Source organism: Salvia miltiorrhiza, chromosome 2 (assembly GCF_028751815.1).
Source record: "Salvia miltiorrhiza cultivar Shanhuang (shh) chromosome 2, IMPLAD_Smil_shh, whole genome shotgun sequence".
Taxonomy (NCBI): domain Eukaryota; kingdom Viridiplantae; phylum Streptophyta; class Magnoliopsida; order Lamiales; family Lamiaceae; genus Salvia; species Salvia miltiorrhiza.
The window spans coordinates 15,853,002-15,876,582 of NC_080388.1; the positions used below are offsets into that span (position 1 = coordinate 15,853,002).

General features: G+C 35.9%; 2 protein-coding genes across 2 annotated transcripts in view; both read right to left on the reverse strand.

Annotated features, from left to right (window-relative positions):
• Positions 1 to 15,670, reverse strand: part of LOC131008054 (leucine-rich repeat receptor-like serine/threonine-protein kinase At1g17230) — a 15,953-nt gene extending 283 nt beyond the window's left edge. The window contains exons 1-3 of the mRNA XM_057934956.1: positions 14,776 to 15,670; positions 102 to 320; position 1 (exon numbers count right to left, since the gene is read on the reverse strand). The exon at position 1 is cut by the window's left edge and continues 283 nt beyond it. Of these exons, the coding sequence (XP_057790939.1) occupies position 1; positions 102 to 320; positions 14,776 to 15,670 (1,115 nt within the window). The remainder of the gene's footprint in view (positions 2 to 101; positions 321 to 14,775) is intronic.
• LOC131011349 (receptor kinase-like protein Xa21) overlaps positions 1 to 15,689 on the reverse strand; it is an 18,205-nt gene extending 2,516 nt beyond the window's left edge. The window contains exons 1-3 of the mRNA XM_057939138.1: positions 14,758 to 15,689; positions 102 to 320; position 1 (exon numbers count right to left, since the gene is read on the reverse strand). The exon at position 1 is cut by the window's left edge and continues 2,004 nt beyond it. The gene's annotated coding sequence lies outside the window, so the exon portion shown is untranslated. The remainder of the gene's footprint in view (positions 2 to 101; positions 321 to 14,757) is intronic.
• Between the last annotated feature and the right edge of the window lie 7,892 nt (positions 15,690 to 23,581).

Consider the following 23,581-nt stretch of genomic DNA (forward strand, 5'->3'; position numbering starts at 1 on the left):
CCTGCCAAAAATATTAAAAAAAAAATTAAATTTGAACTCCATGAACATTGTTATATAAAAATATTAGTTCAAATTGGTAGAAGAGTCTATTGTGTTCACACCTATTAAATTGTTGTACGCAAGATCTAAATATATAAGCATTGTAAGATTCCCGATATCACTTGAAATGTTCCCAGTGAATTTATTGTGCCATAGTTGCAAGGTTTGTAGAGAAGACATATTCATGAACATTTTGAAATCAATCGAGCCTCCAATCTGATTTTTCTCAACACCAAAAGCAATCAGACTTTGAAGATTGCCAATCTCCTTTGGTAGTATACCTGCAAAAAATTTATGATTATTGAATACATTTCCAACTTTCCTCAAACTAAATTTAATGAAGCTCTCAACCTAATATATATAAACAAAAGCTAAATCATAGCAGAATTGTTTTCCCACCTAAATTATTTTTAATTCAAGTAGTATGCTATTTCGTTACTAAGTTAATTATTACTAAATTAATATAAGTAAATAGATAGAAAGAATCTATTGAGAAAAATCCTTATAATGAGAAATGAGAATAAATCTAGAATGTTAAATATTTAAATCCTATGATTAATATTCATTTAAATTAATCGAGGGAAATGAGATTAATGAACAAGTCAATAACATCTACGAACAAATCAATGTATCGCACAAATAACATTCACACCTGAGTTCGAATATTGGAGGGGCAAAATTTCATCACATTAATTTAATACGACTGTTCGTGTATTATATTTTTTTCGTAGATTCTATGAACTTTGTTCGTTACATTGATTTGATCATAAATCTAGCATCTGTTAGATTTGGACCATAGATATGACGATCCAATGGTCTATAAGTTATCTTATATCTTTGAATAAGGTGAATTTTTCCTCTATCCACCCCTATTAACAATAGACAAATTTGGGTTAATGTACATATAGACAGTGGCAGAGCCATATGTAGGCTAGGGTGGACTCCCTAATTTGTACTTTTTTCATATAGTAATTGGGGGAAATAGCACCAAAATTCTTGTGGTTTCGCGAAATACGCATATTTCCCTTGACCTTCAAAAGGTAGTGATTAAATCCTTGAACTTAATCCCGATTCTTATTTTTTTCCATAAAATTGATCGGCCCCTAAACTTATGCTGACATGGCTGTCGGAAATCTACATAGGATTAAATTTCCGGCGAATCGCTGACTGTGTTTAAGTGAGAACATTAAACGTCGTCGTTTTAACTGAAATTAGGGTTCTTCAGAGATGATGAAATTAGGGTTCTTCAGAGATGATCTGCCCATGTCCTCTCTTCTCCTTCGGCTGCCGCGACTAGGCCGCCGGTCGCCTCTCTCCCGCTAACCCCTCTCTTCTCTCTTTACAGAGCCCCTCTTTTCTCTTCTCCTCCGGCCACCTCTCTCCCGCTAACCCCTCTCTCCTATCTTTACAGATCCCCTCTCATCTCTTCTCCTCCGGCCGCCGCGACCAGGCCGCTTCTCTCCCGCTAACCCCTCTCTCCTCTCTTTACAGATCCTTTCTCCTCTCTTCTTCTCCGGCCGCCGCCACGGACATACAAGCACGAGGCAGCCACCGCTGTAACTCCGGCGAGGAGCGTTGGCCTCGTCCTTCGTCTGTACTCTCTCAAATTGAAACACCCTCCGAATCTCCCTCTCTGTCCTCTCTCATCCGCCCTTAGTTGGGTAGCGCAGCGACACCACCGCCGCTGACCCTAGCCTCCCTCATTTCTCTCAACTCTGTCCCTAAGTCAGACGACGGTACATAACCGCCGACCGCCTTGTTCCCTCAACCAAACCAAACACCCTTAACAAGAAGCTCCGCAAAATGGCGAGAAAACATCATTTTAAGGTCAAGGGAAAAACGAGAATCGCGCCAAACTTCAGGGATTTTGACGCTATTATGTTAGACGCAAAACAACGTCGTTTAGCTTCTAATTAATCTACTCAGCATAAGTGTGCCATGTTGGTGACACGTCATCTAATTAATGGCCAAAAAATGTCACTTAAGAGAAAAACGAGCATCGAAGCAACGGTTAAGGATTTTATCACTACCTTTTGAAGGTCAAGGGAAATATGCGAATTTCGCGAAACCACAAGAATTTTGGTGCTATTTCCCATAGTAATTGAATCAAGATAGGGGAAATATAATAGAACCAGTCACTTACCCACATCTGAAACATTTAGGACACCGCTGCAATTAGCAATATGGAAATTTCAACAATTTGTAACAGATCTACTTTTCGAAAAATTGATCGAGGTACTGTACATTATTGAAAAAAAGGATTTTTGGAGGTGCGACCATTTGAGACAGAAGATTGTTGTTGCTTATTAATTGCTGAAGGTGTTATGAAGAAGGAGCATTTTATTATGATTGAAAAAGTTTATAGAGAGAAGATATGAAAAAAGAAGATTTTTTATTATCTATTAATTTTTTTAGTGTAAGGAAGAAAGAGATTGCCACACAATTACTTCAAAAACAAAGTCGTAAATATTATAGGAATCCTAAACTTTTTTGTAGTGTGTTTTATTCTATCTATTTTATGTACTATGTCTGTCTTATAAGAGTGTGAATGATTGTTGGCCATACGAATTTTAATAAATATTAGATGCGTGTGTTATGAGTGGAAAAATGACCCCACTTTTATTGTAGTATTATGATAGTGAGATAAAAAAGTACTCCGAGTGCAACTTAAACGTTCCAAATTTTCTTTTTGAGTGTTCCATTTATAACGTCTCGACCTAAAAAAAGATATAATTTACTTTATCTATTCTATCTATCTCTCTCCTGATTTACTTTATCTACCTCTTACTTTTTCACTACTCTCTCTATCTCTCTCCTCATTTACTTGATATCTCTTACTTTATCTATATTTTCTTAATTTGCATGCCCCATTTTTTTGGATGTTATTATTAGGACGAAGGGAGTAAGAGATTTGTAGTGGGCCATATAAATATATTGATACACTAGGAGTAAAAAAGAATGAATTTGTGGTGGGGTAGTATCCAGAAATACCAATACACGCTTTTGTGGGAAGTCGCAAAATGGATAAAAGTGCAAATTATTATGGGATGGAGCTAAAAGGAAGTTGAGTCTTTTAACTCTTTTTTTTTTTCAAAATAGGTTAATGGGTTAAGTAAATTGTAAATAGCGTTGGATTTTTTAGTGATAGGTTGTTTGTATATTGCATATCAGAAGATAATAAATTTTGTATTATTAACAAATAATATTTTTTCTCGTAAATAATAATTGAAATGAATTTAAGTATTAACTATATAAAATAAGAATTATTTTTAATCTAGGGTTTAGGTGCAGATGGACCCCTGAAGTAGAGGACTCTAGATCATATACCCCTCATTCTCGACCTTAGATCAAATCCCCCCATAGTCCAAAAAAATTGTGCAATTAAACTTAGGCCTCTAACGATAGTTAAGCGTCCGTTAGCTTTATTTTTTTTTAAACTCTGGGGGGACCCACCAATCCTCCACCACTAGAACTCTAGCTCATCTCCCTGCGACTGGCCGAAAATTCAGTGCTACGGTGACACCATCACCGGAATCATCCTCAGTGGATACAATCTGAACGGCACTATTCCAAAATTCATCTTCTCCCTCCAGGATCTAACCGTTCTCGATCTTTCCCATAATAATTTATTCGAAGATTTTCCGAAAAAAAAATTGAATTGCTCAAATTTTTGCTATCTAGACCTATTGCAAAATATGTTCGAAGGGAAAATTCCGGTGGAAATTAGCTGGCTGAAACAATTGCGATACCTCAACCTCAACGGCAACAACTTCACCGGATATATCCCTCCCACCATCGGCGAATTGGACGAGCTGATCACTCTGAATCTTCACATGAATTTATTCAACGGTAGTTACCCTAAGGAGATTTCCATATTATCTAATCACTTGAGTCTATAGCTGGCTTACAATGACTACCTCTCGTCGGCGAAAATACCGCCGAAATTCGGGAATTTGACGAAGCTGGAGTATCTCTGGATGACGGAGGCGAATGTGATTGGCGGACTGCCACGGAGCTTCACGAATTTGTCGAGCCTTCAGCATTTGGATTTGTCTGTGAATGAAATTAATGGAGAAATCCTGCGCGGATTGTTCTTGCTCAAGAATTTGTGGTTTATTTGTACCCCAACAAATTTCCTGGCATGATTCCTCAAACAATCGAGTCGTTGAATTCTGGTGGAGAAGCTGGTGTTGAAGACATATAGGTAGGCCCCACTTCAGAATTTTAAAAAATAAAATAAAACTAACGGACGCTTAACGGCCTAGGTTTAATTGCATCCTTTTTTTGGACTATGGGAGGGTATTTGATCCAAGGTCGAAAATGAAGGGGTACTCGCTCTAGGTGCCTCTACTTTAGGGGTGCATCTCCCCCTTAACCCTCTAATCTATTTAAGTGGATTCTTTATTTTGTTGAATGAATTTATGATCCAGAGTTCGAATTCCATAAGTGACAAAAATTTTGTATTTACTTTAATTCATGTTTTATTTACATAGTAAATTCAAAATGAGTCATAGCAAATTCATACTGAATATCATTTTATATGATAAGTGTAGTTTACATGATAACCATTCCTCCATCCCCTCTCCTCACACACACATACATACACACATATGATAAGTGTAGTTTACATGATAACCATTCCCCCTCCCCTCTCCACACGCGCGCGCGCGCACACACACACACACACATATATATATATATATATAGAGAGAGAGAGAGAAGGGATCAATAGAGAATGCTAAATATTGAGAGAAAGAGAGAGTGAGAATCTGAATAAGTCAATAAATTTACTGAATACGCCAACAATTTTACTGAACGGATAAATGTGCGTGTTTATTCAGTAAATGTCTATTCATGCGGTCACGTGATTTATTCTGTAAAGTTATTGACTTATTTAGAACGAAATATATTGACTTCTCCATAGATCCCAACCCAAATCTCAGCTGTTGATCTTATCTAATCTAACGGTCAGCATTTATTCACGTCGTGTTCAACAGATTTTTATATTGAACATATAAGGGGTCGAACCTCAGAAACCCCAAAAATTTAGCATTTATTCACGCCATGTTCAATGGATTTGATGAACGTTCATTATATGTTCAACATAAAAATCTGTTGAACATGGCGTGAATAAATATTGACCGTTAGATTAGATAAGATCAACGGCTAAGATTTGGTCTCTGTTCTTTGAATTTTTAGTGGTCTCCCATTGAATATGTATATTGGGAAGAGTTCAATGGAGACCACTAAAAATTCAAAGAACAGAGACTAAATCTTGGCCGGTGATCTCTAATCTAATGGTCAGCATTTATTGACGCTATGTTCAACGAATTTTTATGTTGAACATATACATGGTCGAACCCTAAAACCCCCAAAAAAATTCAGTATAACTTGATGAACGTGGGTGTGTTCGTGGTCTCCATTGAACGCGACCCTATACAATATATATATATGGTCGCATTCTATGTAGACCACAAAATATTCAAAGAACAGAGATCAAATCTCAGCCGTTGATCTTATCTAATCTAACGGTCAGCATTTATTCACGCCATGTTCAACGGATTTTTTTGTTGAACATATACGGGGTCGAATCCCACAACCCCCAAAAAATCAGCATTTATTCACGCCATATTCAATGGATTTGATGAACGTTCATAGCGTGAATATGGCGTGAATAAATAATGCTTTTTTTAGGGTTGTGGGATTCGACCCTGTATATATTCAATAAAATAAATCCAGGGTTGTGGGATTCGACCCCAAGAAGTATATTCATGATAAATGCTGGTTTTTGGGGGGTTGAGGTTTGGGGTTTGAGGGTTGAGATTTGGTCTTTGTTCTTTGAATATTTTGTGGTCTACATTGAACTCTTCCCTATATATATATATATATATATATATATATATATATATATATATATATATATAGGGTGCGGTTATAGTGAGAACCATAATTATCGTGAGAACATAAGAACCATTAAAATTAATGCATCTGCTATATAAATTAATGCATTCATTGTTAAATTTAATGCATCCAAAAAAAAAATAAATTTTTTGCTGCCTTCAGGATTCGAACCCAGGATCTGCATTCATCCACCAAGATGATGCATCCACCGTAGATCTTGATGATCAAATGGCTTAAAATGGTTCTCCGTTCTAATTTTAATTAGTGGTTCTTATTTGAACCTCTCCCTATATATAGGGAGAGGTTCAAATAAGAACCACTAATAAAATAAGATGCTGGGTTCGAATCCTGAAGGGAGCAAAAAATTATTTTTTTCGGATGCATTAAATTTAATAGCGGATGCATTAATTTGTATAGCAGATGCAGTAATTTTAATGGTTCTTATGTTCTCACGATAATTGTGGTTCTCACTATAACCGCACCCTATATATATATATATATAGAGAGAGAGAGAGATTTGGTCTTTGTTCTTTGAATATTTTGTGGTCTACATTGAACTCTTCCCTATATATATATATATATATATATATATATGGTTAGGTTTCATTGAAAAATTAAATATTTTTCGAAATTGCGAAACTTTGAACAGATCAATAATTTTAATGAACAACTCAATAATTGTGATGAACAAGGGTGTTTTTGTTGGGAACCTTGTGGAATATCATAATCCTTGTTTTGATGATACCAAAATCCATAGGTCTTAATTGTAATAGACTAGAACTGTTTGAACTCAAGTGTTAGAGTTCGTTTCTAGTTTAGCTTGCGGTTCTGAAGACTGAAGGACGAAGGACTGAAGACTGAAGATACCAACTGAAGTATCAGTTGAAGAATCAGTTCAGAACTGATTACTTAATGTGTGCCGCGTGGACTCAGCGGACTGATACTAAAGTCAAGTATCAGTTAAACATTCTTCCTCGGACTGAACTTCCAACGTTCAAAGGAAGCCACGTACTCACAAAGTACAGCCGCATTAAATGCAGTGATCTTAGGATCATCCCTCTCTGCAGAGGTCATTCCTATTTGGTGGCTACTTTATCAGAGACGTCACATCTCCTGCTCTTCAACATAGCCGTTCCCACCAAACAAGGAACCTCGAAGATTGAAGCCCCAGCCCAAATTCGAAATGCTCTCCAACGAAAGAAATCTTGAAGACGTTCTCCACCAACGGATCTATTCAAGACCTCTCCTATAAATAGCGTTCGAGGATCACTTCAATCTTCACCGATTCAACGACATAAGCTGAAACTCTGCCAAAATAGTTTCTCAGCCAAAAGCTTAACCTCCCCAAAGCTTGAATCGAAGAAGAGAATTTCAAAGCCAAAAATCAGTCACTGCTAATTACACACATTCTCTTAGACCTTAGGCAAACCTCTGTTTACCCAGAAGCCTAGGTCAAACTTGCTCCAAAGAACTTGTTCTTTGAAGTATAGTTGGCAAGTTTTCAAACCTCCTTTCGAGAGATAGAATCGAGTGTTTGAGTGTTTAGGAGTTCAGGAAGGTACTCTGGCTCCGCGAGATCTTAGCACGGGTTGTGCTAGGAGTGAGAAATCCGACACGAGTGAAGTGTGGGTACTGAAGAGTGGAATCTTCAGTGGTACGGTTGTGTGCACCCGGCAAGCACACAGTTCGGTTTGCAGTGCACCAGTTAAGCACTTGCGGAGTGGATTGTTGGTCTGATCAACCGACCGTGAATGTAGGAAGTGTTTTCCGAACCACGTAAAAGTCTATGTGTTATTTACAGCTTTTAGTTTTACTTTCTTACTTGTGTTGTTTTAATTGATAAACTGAATACTGAATAACTGCAAAAAGAAACATAAGACTAGCAACGTGCTCAACCAAGGCTATTACGAAACAAAGTTATTTCCGCTGTGTATGATATCAGTCTGACTGATCTATCCTCCGATAGTCAGGAAGAGTGTTATCATCTCTGTTTTAGCAAACTCGACTGAAGCCCTTACGTGCATCAGTTAAGTTCCAGTAACTTAATTGATAACTCCTTACTGAAGAGTTTTCAGAATCAGTCGTCAACCCTGTTTGGTCAAAACTCTTTTCAGTTAACAGGTGTCATAGTTTGCTTGTAAAGTTTTGTTTTGATCTCTATCTTGAGATCCCTCTGTTTTAGAGGAGAAAAATAGCACATAGGTGTATCCCCCCCCCCATACACCTATTTGAGACCCTCCGGACCTAACAGTTTTGAATCTTGGAGTGACGAGATTTTCAACATATTGAATAAAATACATATGTTCATCAAAATTATTGATCTGTTCAATATTTCACAATTTCGCAAAAAAATTAATTTCTCAATGAAACCTTTCCCTGTATATAAATAGTTATAGGTATAGTTATAGTTATAGTAAAAATCTCATTTAACGTAAAAACATCGAACCTATCATAACCTATAAAATAATTGCACTCTTGCGGTCCTTTAAATGCAATTTAATTGCAGTTCTCTAGAATTCGAACTTAGGACCACGAAAGTACAAATACTTTATATGTTTTTGCAAACGGTTCATAGTTTCTATAATAAATGAGGTTTTCATTTGAATCACTCCTTATAAGGCTTGGTTATCGTGGGAACTATATTTTTATTAGAATGTAAGAATAATGCACTTTTCTATATGATTAACACATTGGTTAACAATTTAATGTACTAAAATATGAAATTTTCGCTCGTCATATGATTCGAACTCAAGTGATGCATTCAAATAAGAACCCTTATTTAAAATGAGAATGGAGAACCACACATAGTTGTTCTATTGAAAAGATCTACAGTGAATGCCTCAACTTGATCTCATGAAAAATATTATTCTCATGATAACAATGAGAACTACATTTATTGTGAGAACGTGAATAATGTATTTCCTATAAAATTATTGCATTCACTGTTAAGTTAATGCATTTGAAAAAAAAATATTTTTCTTTAGGATTCGAACCAGGAGTTGTATTCATTTATCAAGAGGATGCATAGAATATCATCGTGGGACTGTTAATGGTAATCTGTTCTCATTATAAATAAGGGTTCTCATTTGAACATCTGCCTATATAAATATATACTCACTTCATGCACGAAAGAACTTCCTAAGTGGGAGTGGCACAAGTTTTTTTTTTTAAGTTGTTGAATGTATTGAGAGTGAAGAAAAAGTTGTTAAGTGCATTGTAAGTGGTGAAAAGATATTGTAATTAGTATTACGAGTGGTGATAAAGTGAAAATTTATAGTCCAAAAATAGGTAGGAAGTCCTTTTGTGAACGTCCAAAAAAGGAAAAGTAGGAAGTTATTTCGTGAATGGAGGGAGTATATAGGAGTTGGTTATTGTTGTTTACTCCTATTTTTTTGATGATTCTATGGGTGTTTAGGTGCGTTATGGGCTTATATTTTTGGTTTCGTTCACTCAGTAGTTGATTGATTTGAGCTTATATGATTATTTTGATGCTCTAATTGATTAATTAGTGGAAAAATATAGAGTTCAAATTTGGTTGATTGGTCTGAACTATAATTTAAGTTCTTCTCAATACGAGTTCGTAGGCGAAAACGGATCCAAAATCCGACTTGTAACGAGGGAGAACGGGCCAAAACAAAAACAGTGTGCGCTGCTATGTCAATTCCAGCGCCGGCTGGGAATTTTCGGGTCCCGCTGGGAATTCCAGCGAGTTGGGGGCAGCCGGCTGGAATGCGCCCAGCACTTCCAGTGACCTCCTTTCCTCGCTCAAAGTTCCCAGCGACCTCCCTTCCTCACTCAAAGTTCCAGCCGCGCTATTTCTCTTCCCAACGACCTGTCCAGTGGCCGCGCAAGCTCGCTCGCTCAACACACCGCCAAGTCGCTTGGATTTCCAACCGTCTCACACAGCCCCGCTCACCAAGTCGCTTAACACACCCTGCAACCTCGCCAGCCTGTGCACCAAGTCGCTCAACAATCCCCAGCGCTTTCGCCAGCCGCTCACGCCCGCTCGCTGGATTCCCAACGCTCGCTGGACTCCACACCAACACCCAGTGGGCGAGTCCCTCTTCCCAGCGAGCATTCGAGCGATCGAAACTCAATTTCCAGCGGGCTCCCCCAATCCCAGCGACCATCCCAGCCGGCTGCCCCATTCGCTCAATATTCAAGCCCGTTGTCCATCTCGCTTGCCTCGCTGGCTCGAACACCCCAGCAGCCGCTGGGTTGTCTCTCACTTATACCCAACGCCCACTGGGTGTATTTCCTCATGCCTAGGATATAAATAGCTATTTTCTCATTTTCCTAGGGCACACTTTCCCAGACAGAGTCTAGCCATCGTTCCAGGCACCAGTTTTCCTAGTTAGGAGTTTATTGTCATTTACTGTAAGTTTCCATTTATTGCCTAGATAAACTCTGTATTTATGATTTTCATTACAGTATCTATATTTCTTCTTGTATGCTCTTTATATTAATTCTTATTTATGATTTAGATTGCTATCTAGATAATTATTTTCATGATAGCTTGTTTAATTATTGAATTATTACTTTCCTCACGAACCCTAGCGTAGAATTACATGTTATTTCATTATTGTTTATTTACAGTTGATTTTCGCCTATATAATTTTATATGCTTTATTTCAATTACGTTCTAGATAATGAGAGAGAGTGTCAAACCCATAATATTGATTAGAGTGTTTAGGTTGAATTTCTTGTTAATTGTGTGCAACACGAACGAACGCCTTGTTTAGCCTTCCTTGAGAGTACGACTTGGGTTAACTTATTCCACTGCAATTGACCTCGTAAGATTGCGAGTCAATTCAATAGGTGTTTTGAGTTGAGTCAATTGTGAAAACCAAATTTAATGATAATAATGGAGAACACTGCATTATGTTTAAATTAGTAATTGCATTTGCCGTGAAATTGAAAAAAAAAAATTTGCTACATCTAACCTAAGTGTTGTATTCATTTATCAAGATGGTGTATTCACTGTTGATCTTCATAATCTAAAGGCTACGAATGGTTCTTCGTTCTCATTTCAAATAATAATTCTAACTTGAACTTCTTCCTAGAGAGCAAATGAGAACGAAGAACCATTCTCGGCCCTTGGATTTTGAAAATCTACGGTGGATACATCATCTTGATGCATGGATGAATGCAACACCTAGGTCCAAGAGATCAATTCTTTTTTAATTTTTAAGGGTGCGGTTAATTTTCACGATGAATACAGCAACTTCACATGTCAATATAATGCTCTCACTGCTCATTTTAAATGAAAGGACTTCAAAACTGCCCAAATAGAAATAGTAAAAATTAAAGTTATCCACTAAGATTAAAAAAAATTAAAACTTAAAAGTTAGCCATGCGTACCATTTTACTCTTCACATAAAAAACTTAAAAATTATCCATTAAATTTCGAGTTATGAATTCTAGTTTTTAAACTCAAATTCACAACCAAGACTATTTCTACTTGTGAATTCTAGCTTTAAAAATTCAAATTCAACACCAAGACTATTTCCAGTTGTAAATTCTAGTTTAAAACTCGAATTCACAACCAAGACTATTCCTACTTGTGAATTATATCTTTAAAACTTGAATTCACAACCAATCTATATTCGAGTTGTGAATTATAATTTTAAAAAATAAATTCACAACCAAGACTATTTCTAGTTGTGGATTCAAACTTTAAACTAGAATTCACAACTAATCTATATTCGAGTAGTGAATTCTAGTTTTAAAGCTCGAATTCACAACAAGTTATGAATTTATCGAGTTGGTTGTGAATTGAAGAACATTAACTATACAAACTAATCTCGACATTGTTGACAATTCCATTATATCCCCACCCTACCAAAGCAGCCTCTTTTCCAACTTGCCTTCTCCTTAATCACCAAATGAGCAACGTGCTCCACCACTTCCTTGGCCCTTTTTCTCGTGTACATTGCCTCCTTAACCCGCCTCTCAGCTTCAGCCTTGGTAGCCACCGCCATCTTATTTTATTGACGTAGATGCAATATTCACCACATCCCTGTCCATCACTCTGCAATTCTCAGCTAGCCCTCACATTCATCGCCCCATTGACCTCGAAATTTGCATCGTTGGAAATGATTGATATTGTTATTCATTATTCTCAAAATGATGGTATAAAGGTTTCTTCTATTGTGAAAAGAAATGGAATAAAACTGGATTGGTGTTGGAAATCAGCCAACTCGAGAAATGGTGATGAAGCCTTATTTGCAAACACTGCTTGAGTTGCCTATCCACCATCACCATCAATGTTGCTTCCTAAAATGAGTTTAAATTTATTTAAGGCCATTATCTTAGGGCTATTTGCGAAAATAGGCCACTATTTTTCGGACTTGTAAAAATAGGCCAATTATTTTAGTTTTTGGTATTTTTAAACCACATGTGTACCCAATCAGGTTATTTTTTGCCACATTTTGACCGCAAAAAGTGGCCTATAAATGCTGAATTGAACTCAAATGTGGCCTTAAAATGCCAAAAATTAAAATAATTGACATATTTTTGCAAATTCGAAAAATAGTGGCCTATTTTTGCAAATAGGCCTAAGATAATGGCCTTAAATAATTTTAAACTCTCCTAAAAATGATGAAGTTTTGAGAGATCTAGTGTCGCCTACCCTTGACAGAGTACTATAAGCACTTGGAACAAATGCACACAATGTCGCTTGGGAGGGTTGGGGTAAGACTTGGAAGCATGTAGGGCAGAAGGCTTGTGGATGAAGCCGGAGGACGCAGGTGGTGCAAAGACTACGGAAGATGTTTAAGTGGCACAGCAGCTCTTCGCAGGGGTAGAGAGAGAGATCGGTAGAGATAGGAGAGAGAATGGTAGAGAGGGATTAGATTTTGTGAGAAGAAAGTTGATGGGAATTCAATAACAAGAAGAAGGTTGACGGTGATTCAATTCTCATGGTAGGGGTAGACTTGCCTTTTTCCACAAAAATTGGTTAATTTTTAAGTTTTCCTTTATCTTATTGGATATTTTTTTATTTTTTCTATATGAGTATGAATATTTTGACACATTGACTCCATTTTAAACGGTGATTTTCATGATAACCAACACACACAGGGAGAGTATCAAATGAGAATGGACAAATGTGGTGAGAAATGAGAATGAATATTTAACGTTAGATTTTCAAATCCTATCGTTGATATTTATCTAAAGGGAGAATTTTTTCACCTGAGTTTGAATCCTGGAAGAGTGAAATTTTTATCAATTAATCGAATGTAGTTTTGTAGTCATTACAAACAGCTATGCAACACTATATTCTGACTTATGCATTATTCTTATTTTTCACCAAAAATAGCATTCTCACTATAACTTAGTCATATATATTATTAAATTGCGGTTATATATATATATAAAGGAAAAGAAAAAAAGAGCCTATAAAGCCCATCAAAGCACAGAGATGCAGACTATGGGTTGAGCCATTAAAACCTTGCTAGGGAAAACCCCTAACGAGAGAAAAGAGTACTCGTTTGTGACAAACATCCTAAGAAGGAAAGAAGAAAAGCGAGATATGACGAGAGTGTGAGCTTCGGACTAACCATTGCCCACTGCTGCTCGCCACAAGACTAAACTTAGATCTACAGACTAACCATTGCCCTAAGTTAATCGACAGGTGTCGAAAAGAAGGAGCCAAGGTAGAAGGCAAACACAAAAGACGCATATATACATATATATATATATATATATATATATATATATATATATATATAGGGTGCGGTTATAGTGAGAACCACAATTATCGTGAGAACATAAGAACCAATAAAATTATTGCTTCTGCTATACAAATTAATGCATCCGCTATTAAATTTAATGCATCCGAAAAAAATAATTTTTTGCTCCCTTCAGGATTCGAACCCAGCACCTGCATCCATCCACCAAGATGATGCATCCACCGTAGATCTTGATGATCGAATGGCTTAAAATGGTTCTCCGTTCTTATTTTATTAGTGGTTCTTATTTGAACCTCTCCCTATATATATATATATATATATATATATATATATATATTTATATATATATATATATATATTTGTGTGTATATATATATATGTATATATTATTTTGTCATTAAAATTACTGCGAGAAAATTTGAAAAATATCTTATACCCCCTATGTCCTTTTTAGGACGTCCACAAAAGAACATCCTATTTTATTTTTGGACTATACTGTATCACTTAAAATACCTCATTTATCATTATTTTCACTTTTTAAATACTCAAAATACTAATTACAACACTTTTTCATCACTCACAGTACGCCCAACAATATTATCTTAAAACTCATATCACTTACCCTCCTAATAAGTTTTATCATAAACAGAGAGAGTATTAAACTGAATACAATACCGATGAAAATATCTACCCATTAAGTGAAATTAAATGATAACATAAATTCTTGAAAGTTAACATGATAATCTTATCATTATTTGCAAAACTATATGAAAATAGCATAGATACAATTATAATAACCCAAAATCTTTTGTGCAACCGGTTGTATGAAACAATCGGTTCTTACCCTACTCAGATCCAATTCACTTACTATATGTATTTGGGTTTGGATAGTACAGGATCTCCAGATGAATAAGAATATTGATCTTGGGTTACCCGGTTGTACAAGAGACTTCCTCTTATAATAAATATAAATATTCTTTTTTCGTATTAAATTAACTAGATTTACACCCGTGTAATGCGCGGCCAACATTTTTCTTGCCCAACACGCAGGTGTAAATCTAGTTCCGATAGAAAATCAAACATTATATAATGACAATCTAATGCGATAAAAAAACATGAGTCATACCGTTTAAATTATTAGTACCGAGAGCTAAATTCTGAAGAGATGTTAAATAGCCGATTTCTGGAGGTATCTGCCCACTAAAGGAGTTGAAAGAGAGCGACAAAGTCGCAAGTCGTGAGCATTGAGACAGATTTTTCGGAATCTCACCACTCAATTCGTTTCCGGTAAGAAATATCCCAGCAAGAAATGGAAGATTAGTGCACATGTCTGGTGGAAGACTTCCACTCAATTCGTTGTACGTGAATGCTATATATTGAAGGGTGGATATGTTAAATATGGCTGATGGTATACCACCGGAAAGACCATTGCATTCAACCTCCAAATCTTGTAGATTACCAAGTCTCCCCAACTCTTCTGGAATTTCTCCACTTAGAGAATTGGCATATAAGGAAAGAACTTGTAGGTTTGTAAGGTTTGAGATGGATTTTGGGATGGAACCTGTGAAACTGTTATTGTCTAAGACCAAGTACTCCAATTTTGATAACTGACTTAAGACCGGAGGGAAGTCTCCGGTGAAGTTGTTGAGTGCAAGCGATATGAACTCCAAACGGCGAAGGAGAGACAGCTCATAAGGCAGAATTCCACTGAAAAGATTGCAGGTGAGGTCGAGGGTGACGAGGAAGAAGAGTTGCCCGAGTTGAGGTGGAATGGTGCCAACGAGATTCATGAAAGAGAGATTCAAGGCTGTTACTCTTTGGTGTGGCAAACTGCAAGTGACGCCAATCCAGCTGCAGACGGAGCTCGAGTTATTGCTCCAATTTGTTGCAAGCATACGGAAAGGGTCTGAGGTTATGCGCATTTTTAAGGCAAGAAGGGCAGCTTCATCAGTGGCAAGGCTCATTGCACAAGGAGGCATTGGGAAGGTTATTATGGTGAGGACTGCATATGCAAAAATGTAATAAAACTTTTTCTCCATGGCTGCAAATTGGAAGGTTTAATTGAAATGACCATTAATTTACATAATTCTTATAACTAATTAATTAACTGTTTCTACAAAGTCTTCGACTTGTATTTATGAGTCTATCTTGAGTTAGGCTTAGGCGTCTGTGGCAGTGAAGGGTTGTATTATTTCACTTCCATGCAATTTGTATTACAGGTCACATATACTTCCTCAACCAATTGCAGACATTTAATGTATTTGGAAATAAGTTTGAAGTTGATTTTGTATTTGATAAGTTTCAATACTTGGCTCGAGATCGGGTTTTCTTTTCTTTCTTTCTTTCTTTCTTTTTTTTTTTTCGAGTAGTATGAATGGAGAAGACATGCACCTTATAAAAGAATTATGATGTTTTAAAATTTTGTCTTACTTTGCCTAATATATTACACTTATGTGCATTTTAATGGTGATAATGCAATTTAATATATATATTTATGAGAAATTATTAAACTATTAGTGTCATATTAATTATTCTTTAATAATTATGTTAATAGTGTTGTATCACTAGAATTCTTTTATCCACGTAAATTATTATTCATTATATATTGTTTACAAAAATAATTTCAAGTTACAACTCATAGTAATAATTCTAGTGGAAGTTTAGTATTCCTCCTATGTCAAGGGAAATATTATGCATAAATAATTATTACTTATGCAAATTTTTAGTTGAATTTGAGTTTAGGAAATTTTCTATAATTTATTATTGAATAATGCAGATTTGCGTCAAGTAGCTCATTATTTCATTGCCAGATTTTCATTAAAATATAAAATAAATTTGATTTCAAGAATTGGGAAAAAGCTTTCAAGTTGACTAATCAGAAGGATGGAGACAATTCCAAAATCTAAACTAGAATTAGCAAGTTCAAAATTTGAAATGCATCATGCATTATTAAAATAATCAATCTAGAAGCTAGTACTACTTGTACTCTAGCAATTTCCAAGTTGGTGGCTTAATCGACATTGTCAACTATAAATACGGACCAGGAGAATCTATATATCTATATATAATACTCCCTCCGTCCATGAAAGAACTTCCTAGGAGGGAGTGACACGGGTTTTAAGAAAAAAATATTATTGAGTGTATTGAGAGTGGATAAAAGGTAGTTGAGTGTATTGAGAGTGGTGAAAAGGTGTTATAATTAATATTGAGAGCTGTGAAAAGTGAAAAGTAAGAGGATTATAAGTGGTGGGGTATAGTCCAAAAATAGGTAGGAAGTTCTTTGTGACAATAGACCTCCTTAGCCATTCTCCTATAGTTTAGGACTTATATAGCCAACAATTTAAAAGCATGACTTTAGGGGTCAAAATGCATTGAAAAGACAAGCATGCCCTTACTAATTAGATAATAAAAATAAAAGAAAAAGAAATTCTTTCTTTTTTCTCTCCTCTTAAAGAAGTCAACCTACTCAGCCCATTCGGCCATCCCAATCCAGCGCCAGCGCCGCTGCGTCTCTTCTTCATCATCGCGCCGCTGAGTCTCTTCTTCATCATCTTGCGTAATTCTTCTTCTTTTTTTCTACTACTCCCTCCGTCCCACTCCAATAGGCTCAGTTTCATTTTTGGGTTGTCCCACTCCAATAGGCTCAATTTCCTTTTTAGGTAAAAAAATTGTACTTAATTGGTGTGGACCACACCACTTTACTACCACTTTTCTACTAAAAATTAAGTTTTCTTAATCTCCGTGCCCAAATGAAGTGAGCCTATTGGAGTGGGACGGAGGGAGTATCAAGGAGTGCAACAGCAGCAGAGATAATAAGGAAGATCCGACAGTAACCGCATTAAAGAAATTATCACCTCCTCTCGCCGGATTGACGATCACGAGGAGTCGATCTAACGGCTGAAGGAGCTTCTGTAACTAGAAGCTTTGGGAGTGAAAAATGTTGGGAAAATACATCTTTTCTGCTTTTGTGGGATCCCTTGCTATTGTATATGTATGTGACAATTTGATTTCTTGCGCCTATCATTGATAAAAACGGCATACAATTTGTAGAGTGAATCTTGTGTTGGAATCCTGCTGATTGGTTCACCATTGCTTATCTGAGTGTAGATCTCCATTTCATAGTGTTCTTGAATTTTTCTTTTAAATAAGTTTTATATGCTTAACATATTTCTTGGAATTTATCTCATCGTAAAAGATGATGATTATTGTTTGATCTTTGATCATGCTTTTGAGGCAGGTGGTTTCAAATTTTAATCTTAGAATTTTGTGGTTCACAAAAAAAAAATGAAAAAAAAAGAGAAAAAAAAAAAAAGAAGACAACCTAGTCTATAAAACCTTTCTTCCTCAAACACAGCAGCAACTCGCGAATTCTCTTTGCTTGACGCCCGCTGCCAATTCTTCCTCGTATCTCCACCTTACAATTAAATTAATGAACAATTGAATGCTATTGTATAGTATGTTGGTGAAGGAAATACGTGAAAATTGTTGTAATTCTTTTTCATCTTCGCTCTTCTCTTTTGGGTTTACTCAAAACCCACGAAAAACTACCAAAAATATTGTCGATTTTTTATATGAAAAAACTTGAGTCGTGTGAAATTATTTGGGTATTCTGATTGTATTTATGTATGTATGTTAAATTCATAACAAATGTATCAATTATATGTCTTATTTTCTAATTTTGGTGAGCTGTGCACAGTAATATTGCAGTACACAGTTGTATTTGTAAATGACATATTTAAGAATATATTGATATCAAAATCATGATTTGTTGTTTTTTAATGATAAAATTTAGTTTTTTCACGTCTAAGACCACATTGAGCATGAAAAATATAAAATAAATGTTTAATTGGGAGGACACAGTTGAGAGCTGTGAATGTGTTCTTAACTACACAGCAGTTGTATTCCACAATAACATAGTGAACATAAACAACCGTGCACAATTGAGCTCAACTGTGTAGTTAGAAACACAGTTGTATCTACAATGACATAGTTGTAAACATCAACCGTGCACATATAGTGCATAATTGATCTTGGCAGTGCACAATTGAATTCACTACGTACATAGTTGATTAGGTTTGTGCACGGTAAAAAAATCAACCGTGCAAATGTTGTGCACAGTTGAATTATATAAACAGTTGACATATTATTTATAAATTATATTAATTATCATTTATATAATAATTTAATTAATTAATTAATTAATTTTTATTGAATTTATTAAATACTTATTAACTAATGATTTGAATTTCAAACTCATAAAAATCTTAATTAGTTATTATTAAAAATTAAAAACATTTAATTTTGTTAAATTAGCTAGTTAATCAAATTACTAATTAAGTATATAAGTTATTTTTTTATTAATTAATTTACATAGTAATTATTATTTTTAAAATATTTATTTTGTGCATATTTGACTATAATACGTACACAGTTGAACAAAATAAACAGTATAAATGTTGTGCACAGTTGACTTATATACACAGATGACATATTATTTATGAATTAGTGTAATTATCATTTAGAGTAAAATTTTGAAGTAGCCAAAATGAAGCATAAAACACAATTTATGGCCACACATTGAAAAAACACAAATTTTGGCCATTTTTATTGATTTGGACGCTTTTGCCCTTAATGAGGCGGACTGGGTAGGATCAGGCACGCGGGTCGCGTGCCGGGTCGGGTTAGGCACTTATGGCACTAATTGTGCCATAAGTGCCATCTTGGCACTTATGGCACTATTAGTGCCATAAGTGCCATCGAAAATCCAAAATAAAACCAAGTAAAATAGTCATTTTGGCACTTATGGCACTATTAGTGTCATAAGTGCCAACGAAATTTAAAATAAAACTAAGTAAAATGGTCATCAGCACAAATACAGAAACAACAACATCATTTAAACCCTAAATGGAACATCTAAACCCTAAATGGATAATCTAAACCCTAAATGGAACATCTAAACCCCAAATGAATAATCTAAACCCTAGATCGAATATCTAAACCCTAGGGGGAAGTGTGCACTTATGGCACTTATGGCACTATTAGTGCCATAAGTGCCATACGTGCAGCACAGATCAGATCAGATCAGATCTGTCGATGGCTGAAATCGAAGGAGGTGAAGATCAGATCTGCCGATGGAGGAGGCGGTGCAACGATGAGATCAGATCCACCGCCGTCACCTCATCAGATCAGATCCATCGTCGCCTCATCAGATCAGATCTGCCGCCGCCGCCTCATCCTCCACCACCTGACCGACCTCCTCCATCGGCGACGACGATGATTCAAACCCCGCTCTGGCGAACACGTCCACCATCGGTGGCGGCGCCGCCCTGCGGACCTTTCTCGACACCACCAACTCCGAGTCGGATTTGGCGCGGATCTCCGAGAGAGAGAGGGGAGGGAAGCTGAGATCTGGTGCGTGAGATGGGTAAAAGGGCAAATTGGGTATACCGCCTAATTAATGGCCAGATTTTGTAGTTTGAAGATTAGTGGCCAAAATTTGAGTTTTGATCTTCATTATGGCTAGCCGACCGCATTGTTTCTATCATTTATATACTAGTTTAATTAAATTAATTAATCAATTAAGTATTATTTATTTATTAATATATTTATTAACTAATGATTTGGATTTCAAGCTCATAAAAATCTTAATTAGTTATTATTAAAAATTAATAAATATTTAATTTTGTTAAATTAGCTAGTTTGTTTACGAAGAAAATATGCACGAAGAAATTATGCCCAAAAAAGGGTAGTTTGTTTACAACTGTGTACTCTAGTTGTGCGCTGTCATTTATATTGAATCTTATGTTTAATCATTCATTTGAATACTTAATTTCACTTAAATGCATATCAATTATTAAAGTTCACCCTGTTTAAAGCGTAGTTTGTTCACAACTGTGTGCGTATTTAACTGTGTACTTTAGTTGTGCACTGTCATTGTGCACCGTAGAACTATTACTTTTGTCCGATTTGAAGGTGTTTGGGCAATGGAAGTTAAAATTTTTTACCTCCTAACTTCATTTCAATGGTTAGCACATCAAATTGCATACTTATTTTTAATCAAACATGTGTCAATATACTAATATGCTATTATATGTACACAAACATGTACTCTTAGTACACTTAACTTACATGTGATATATGTTCAATATGTTTGAGTGAGTAATGAATATGAACACTATTAACTTTTTAAATTAAATATATTATTTAATCATTCATTTGAATACTTAATTTCACTTAAACGCATATCAATTATTAAAGTTCGCCCTATTTAAAGCGTAGTTTGTTTACAATTGTCTACGCATTCAACTGTGTACTCTAGTTGTGCACTGTTATTGTGCACTGTAGAACTATTACTTTTACCCGATTTGAAGGTGTTTGGGCAATGTAAGTTAAGAAATTTAACCTCCTAAGTTCATTTCAATGGTTAACACATCAAATTGGATACTTGTTTTTAATCAAACACGTGTCAATTACTAAGATGTTATTATATGTACACTAACATGTAGTCTTAGTATACTTAACTTACATGTGATATATGTCCAATATGTTTGAGTAAGTAATGAATATGAACGCTATTAACTTTTTAAATTAAATCTAATGTTTAACCATCCATTTTGAATACTTAATTTCACTTAAACGCATATCAATTACTAATATGTTCTTCGTTCAAAGGATAGTTTGTTCATAATTGTGTATGCATTTCACTGTTTACTCTAATTGTGCACCGTAGAACTATTACTTCTACCCGATTTAAAGGTGTTTGGGCAATGAAAATTAAGAGATAAATATTAGTAATAAATTTGTTATGAATTTGAAGTAGATAAGTTGCATTGCATGCATAAAGTGAAGAGGAAATTAACATTAATTACTCTTCATATTAATAGTAGTAAGGAGAGGCGTAATTATTTAGAGCATCCTTGCAAACTTTTTTTTTTTACCATTTAATAATTTGACTTCAAAAAAATTTCCTCTTGTCAATCCATCACAGAAGTTGATCCAAACCTAGAAAATCTACCTTCTCTGTTCTAGTCTTCCTTTTCAGGTCCTCTGATTGCTTTGATGAGTTCACTCACTCCATCAGTAGCAGAACCTGTATTAACAAATTCTCAGTACCAGAATTGCGCTTCATATTCTTCTGAATATCTATGGCTGCACCGCCTTCATCTACGTTGCTGGTTTTCACAGTCGCCGGATTTGGGAGTGGCTGAGCCAGTTCGCAGACTTCGTACACCCAGACGCGATCGTCACCGCTGGCCTACTTGTCAGCGGCAGTGATGGAGCTCGTTGTCGCAGGTATCGCAGATGGAAAGTGGAGTCGGCTTGACAGAAGACGGTGGTGGAACTCGCCGGATTTTCTATCAAATGAGACATGGCGGTTGACTCAACCTAAACACCTCTAAGTTGACTCGCAAGAGTACGAGGACATCCTAGCAGTGATAAGCTAACCCAAGTCGATCTCACAAGGAAAGTTTTTAAGGGCTTCTAATTGTATCGTTAGAAAACAGTAAAGAAAGCAATAAAGAGATTGATTATTAAACTAAGACTTAGAATTAAAAACTTAATTAAAAACCGAATTATAAAATTCAACTAGACGAATTAAACTATTAAACCCTAGGCAAGATTTTAAAGAACCTAAATTAAACCTACTTATGAAATAAAATACTTGTGAATTTAAAGACTTCTAATCTAGGCGTGAAACTAAAGTGCATAATTTAAAATGCATGCATGAAAAGAAAACATAAACATAAACGAAAAGCATAAACATGATGAAACAAAGTAAATTGAATTTAAATACGAAAAACCGTAAAAACGTCTTGAATATGAAATTGTGTCACTCAATCACAATCCAAGCATAAAAACTAAATAAAACTAAATTGAAACCTAACTAGAACAATGAAAACTCGAAACTATGAAAGCACTAAGAAAGCAATTAAATCCTAAGCTTCGGATGCCAACAGCTCTCTAAGATGGCTTCTAAAACTAGGGCAAGAATTAATTATACAATGAAAACTATGGCCCTATTTATAGACTTCAACTCCTTCTGGATCACCATGGAAATTATCATGCAAAGCCGGACTCTAAAAGGAATAGAATCGTAGATGATAAGGTAACTCCAGCTATGACGCGCTCAGCAAGTAATCTCCACTCGGGCGGAAATCGCGGCTCTCGCCAGAGGAATGGCTATCGCCAGAGGAACGGATGACTTCTCTGATCTTGTCAGCGGAATGGGTTCCTCTCTGGTATTGATTCCTCTGACGTATCTCTACCCTCTGGCATATTGACTCCTCTGGCGCCTTGATTTCTCTGGCGCTTCCTCCGCTCTGGCGCTTCCTCCGCTCTGGCGGGTGATTTCTCTGGCGCACGCAATTTCTCTGACACGGAGCTTTGCTTCTCTGACTTGGTGCATTTCTCTGCTCTGGCTTCCGCGGCCTGGCTTGTCGATTTCTCTGGCTTGAGCAGATTTCACTGCTCTGACCAGCGACTTCTCTGGCGACTTCGCTTCTGCACACCAGAACACCAAAAACGCCACTTCTCTCCAAAATTGCACTATTCCAACTCGAAAACCTAAATCTCCTGCAAAGCATAAAATAAACCATAAAACGCACCAATTTCCAGAAGATTTAACTTAAAATATGCACATGCGAACCCCTAAAATTAGAACAATTAAGCATAAATCAACCCCCCCCACACTTAGCCTTTTGCTTGTCCTCAAGCAAAATCCATATGAATCCTAGGAAGAGATTGATTTCAACAATGCTAATTTCCAATCCACACATTCTCAAAGTCAATTCAAAATTTTACGATCAACACACATCTCTCGATCATGCAAGTAACTCAAAGTTTACGAAGCAACAAAATAGTAATGTAAGCAATTCGATCAGACCCAATTCTCCGCTAGAAGTGAATTCCCTAATGTGATCACCTTTATAATCAATATCACCATTTTTCAC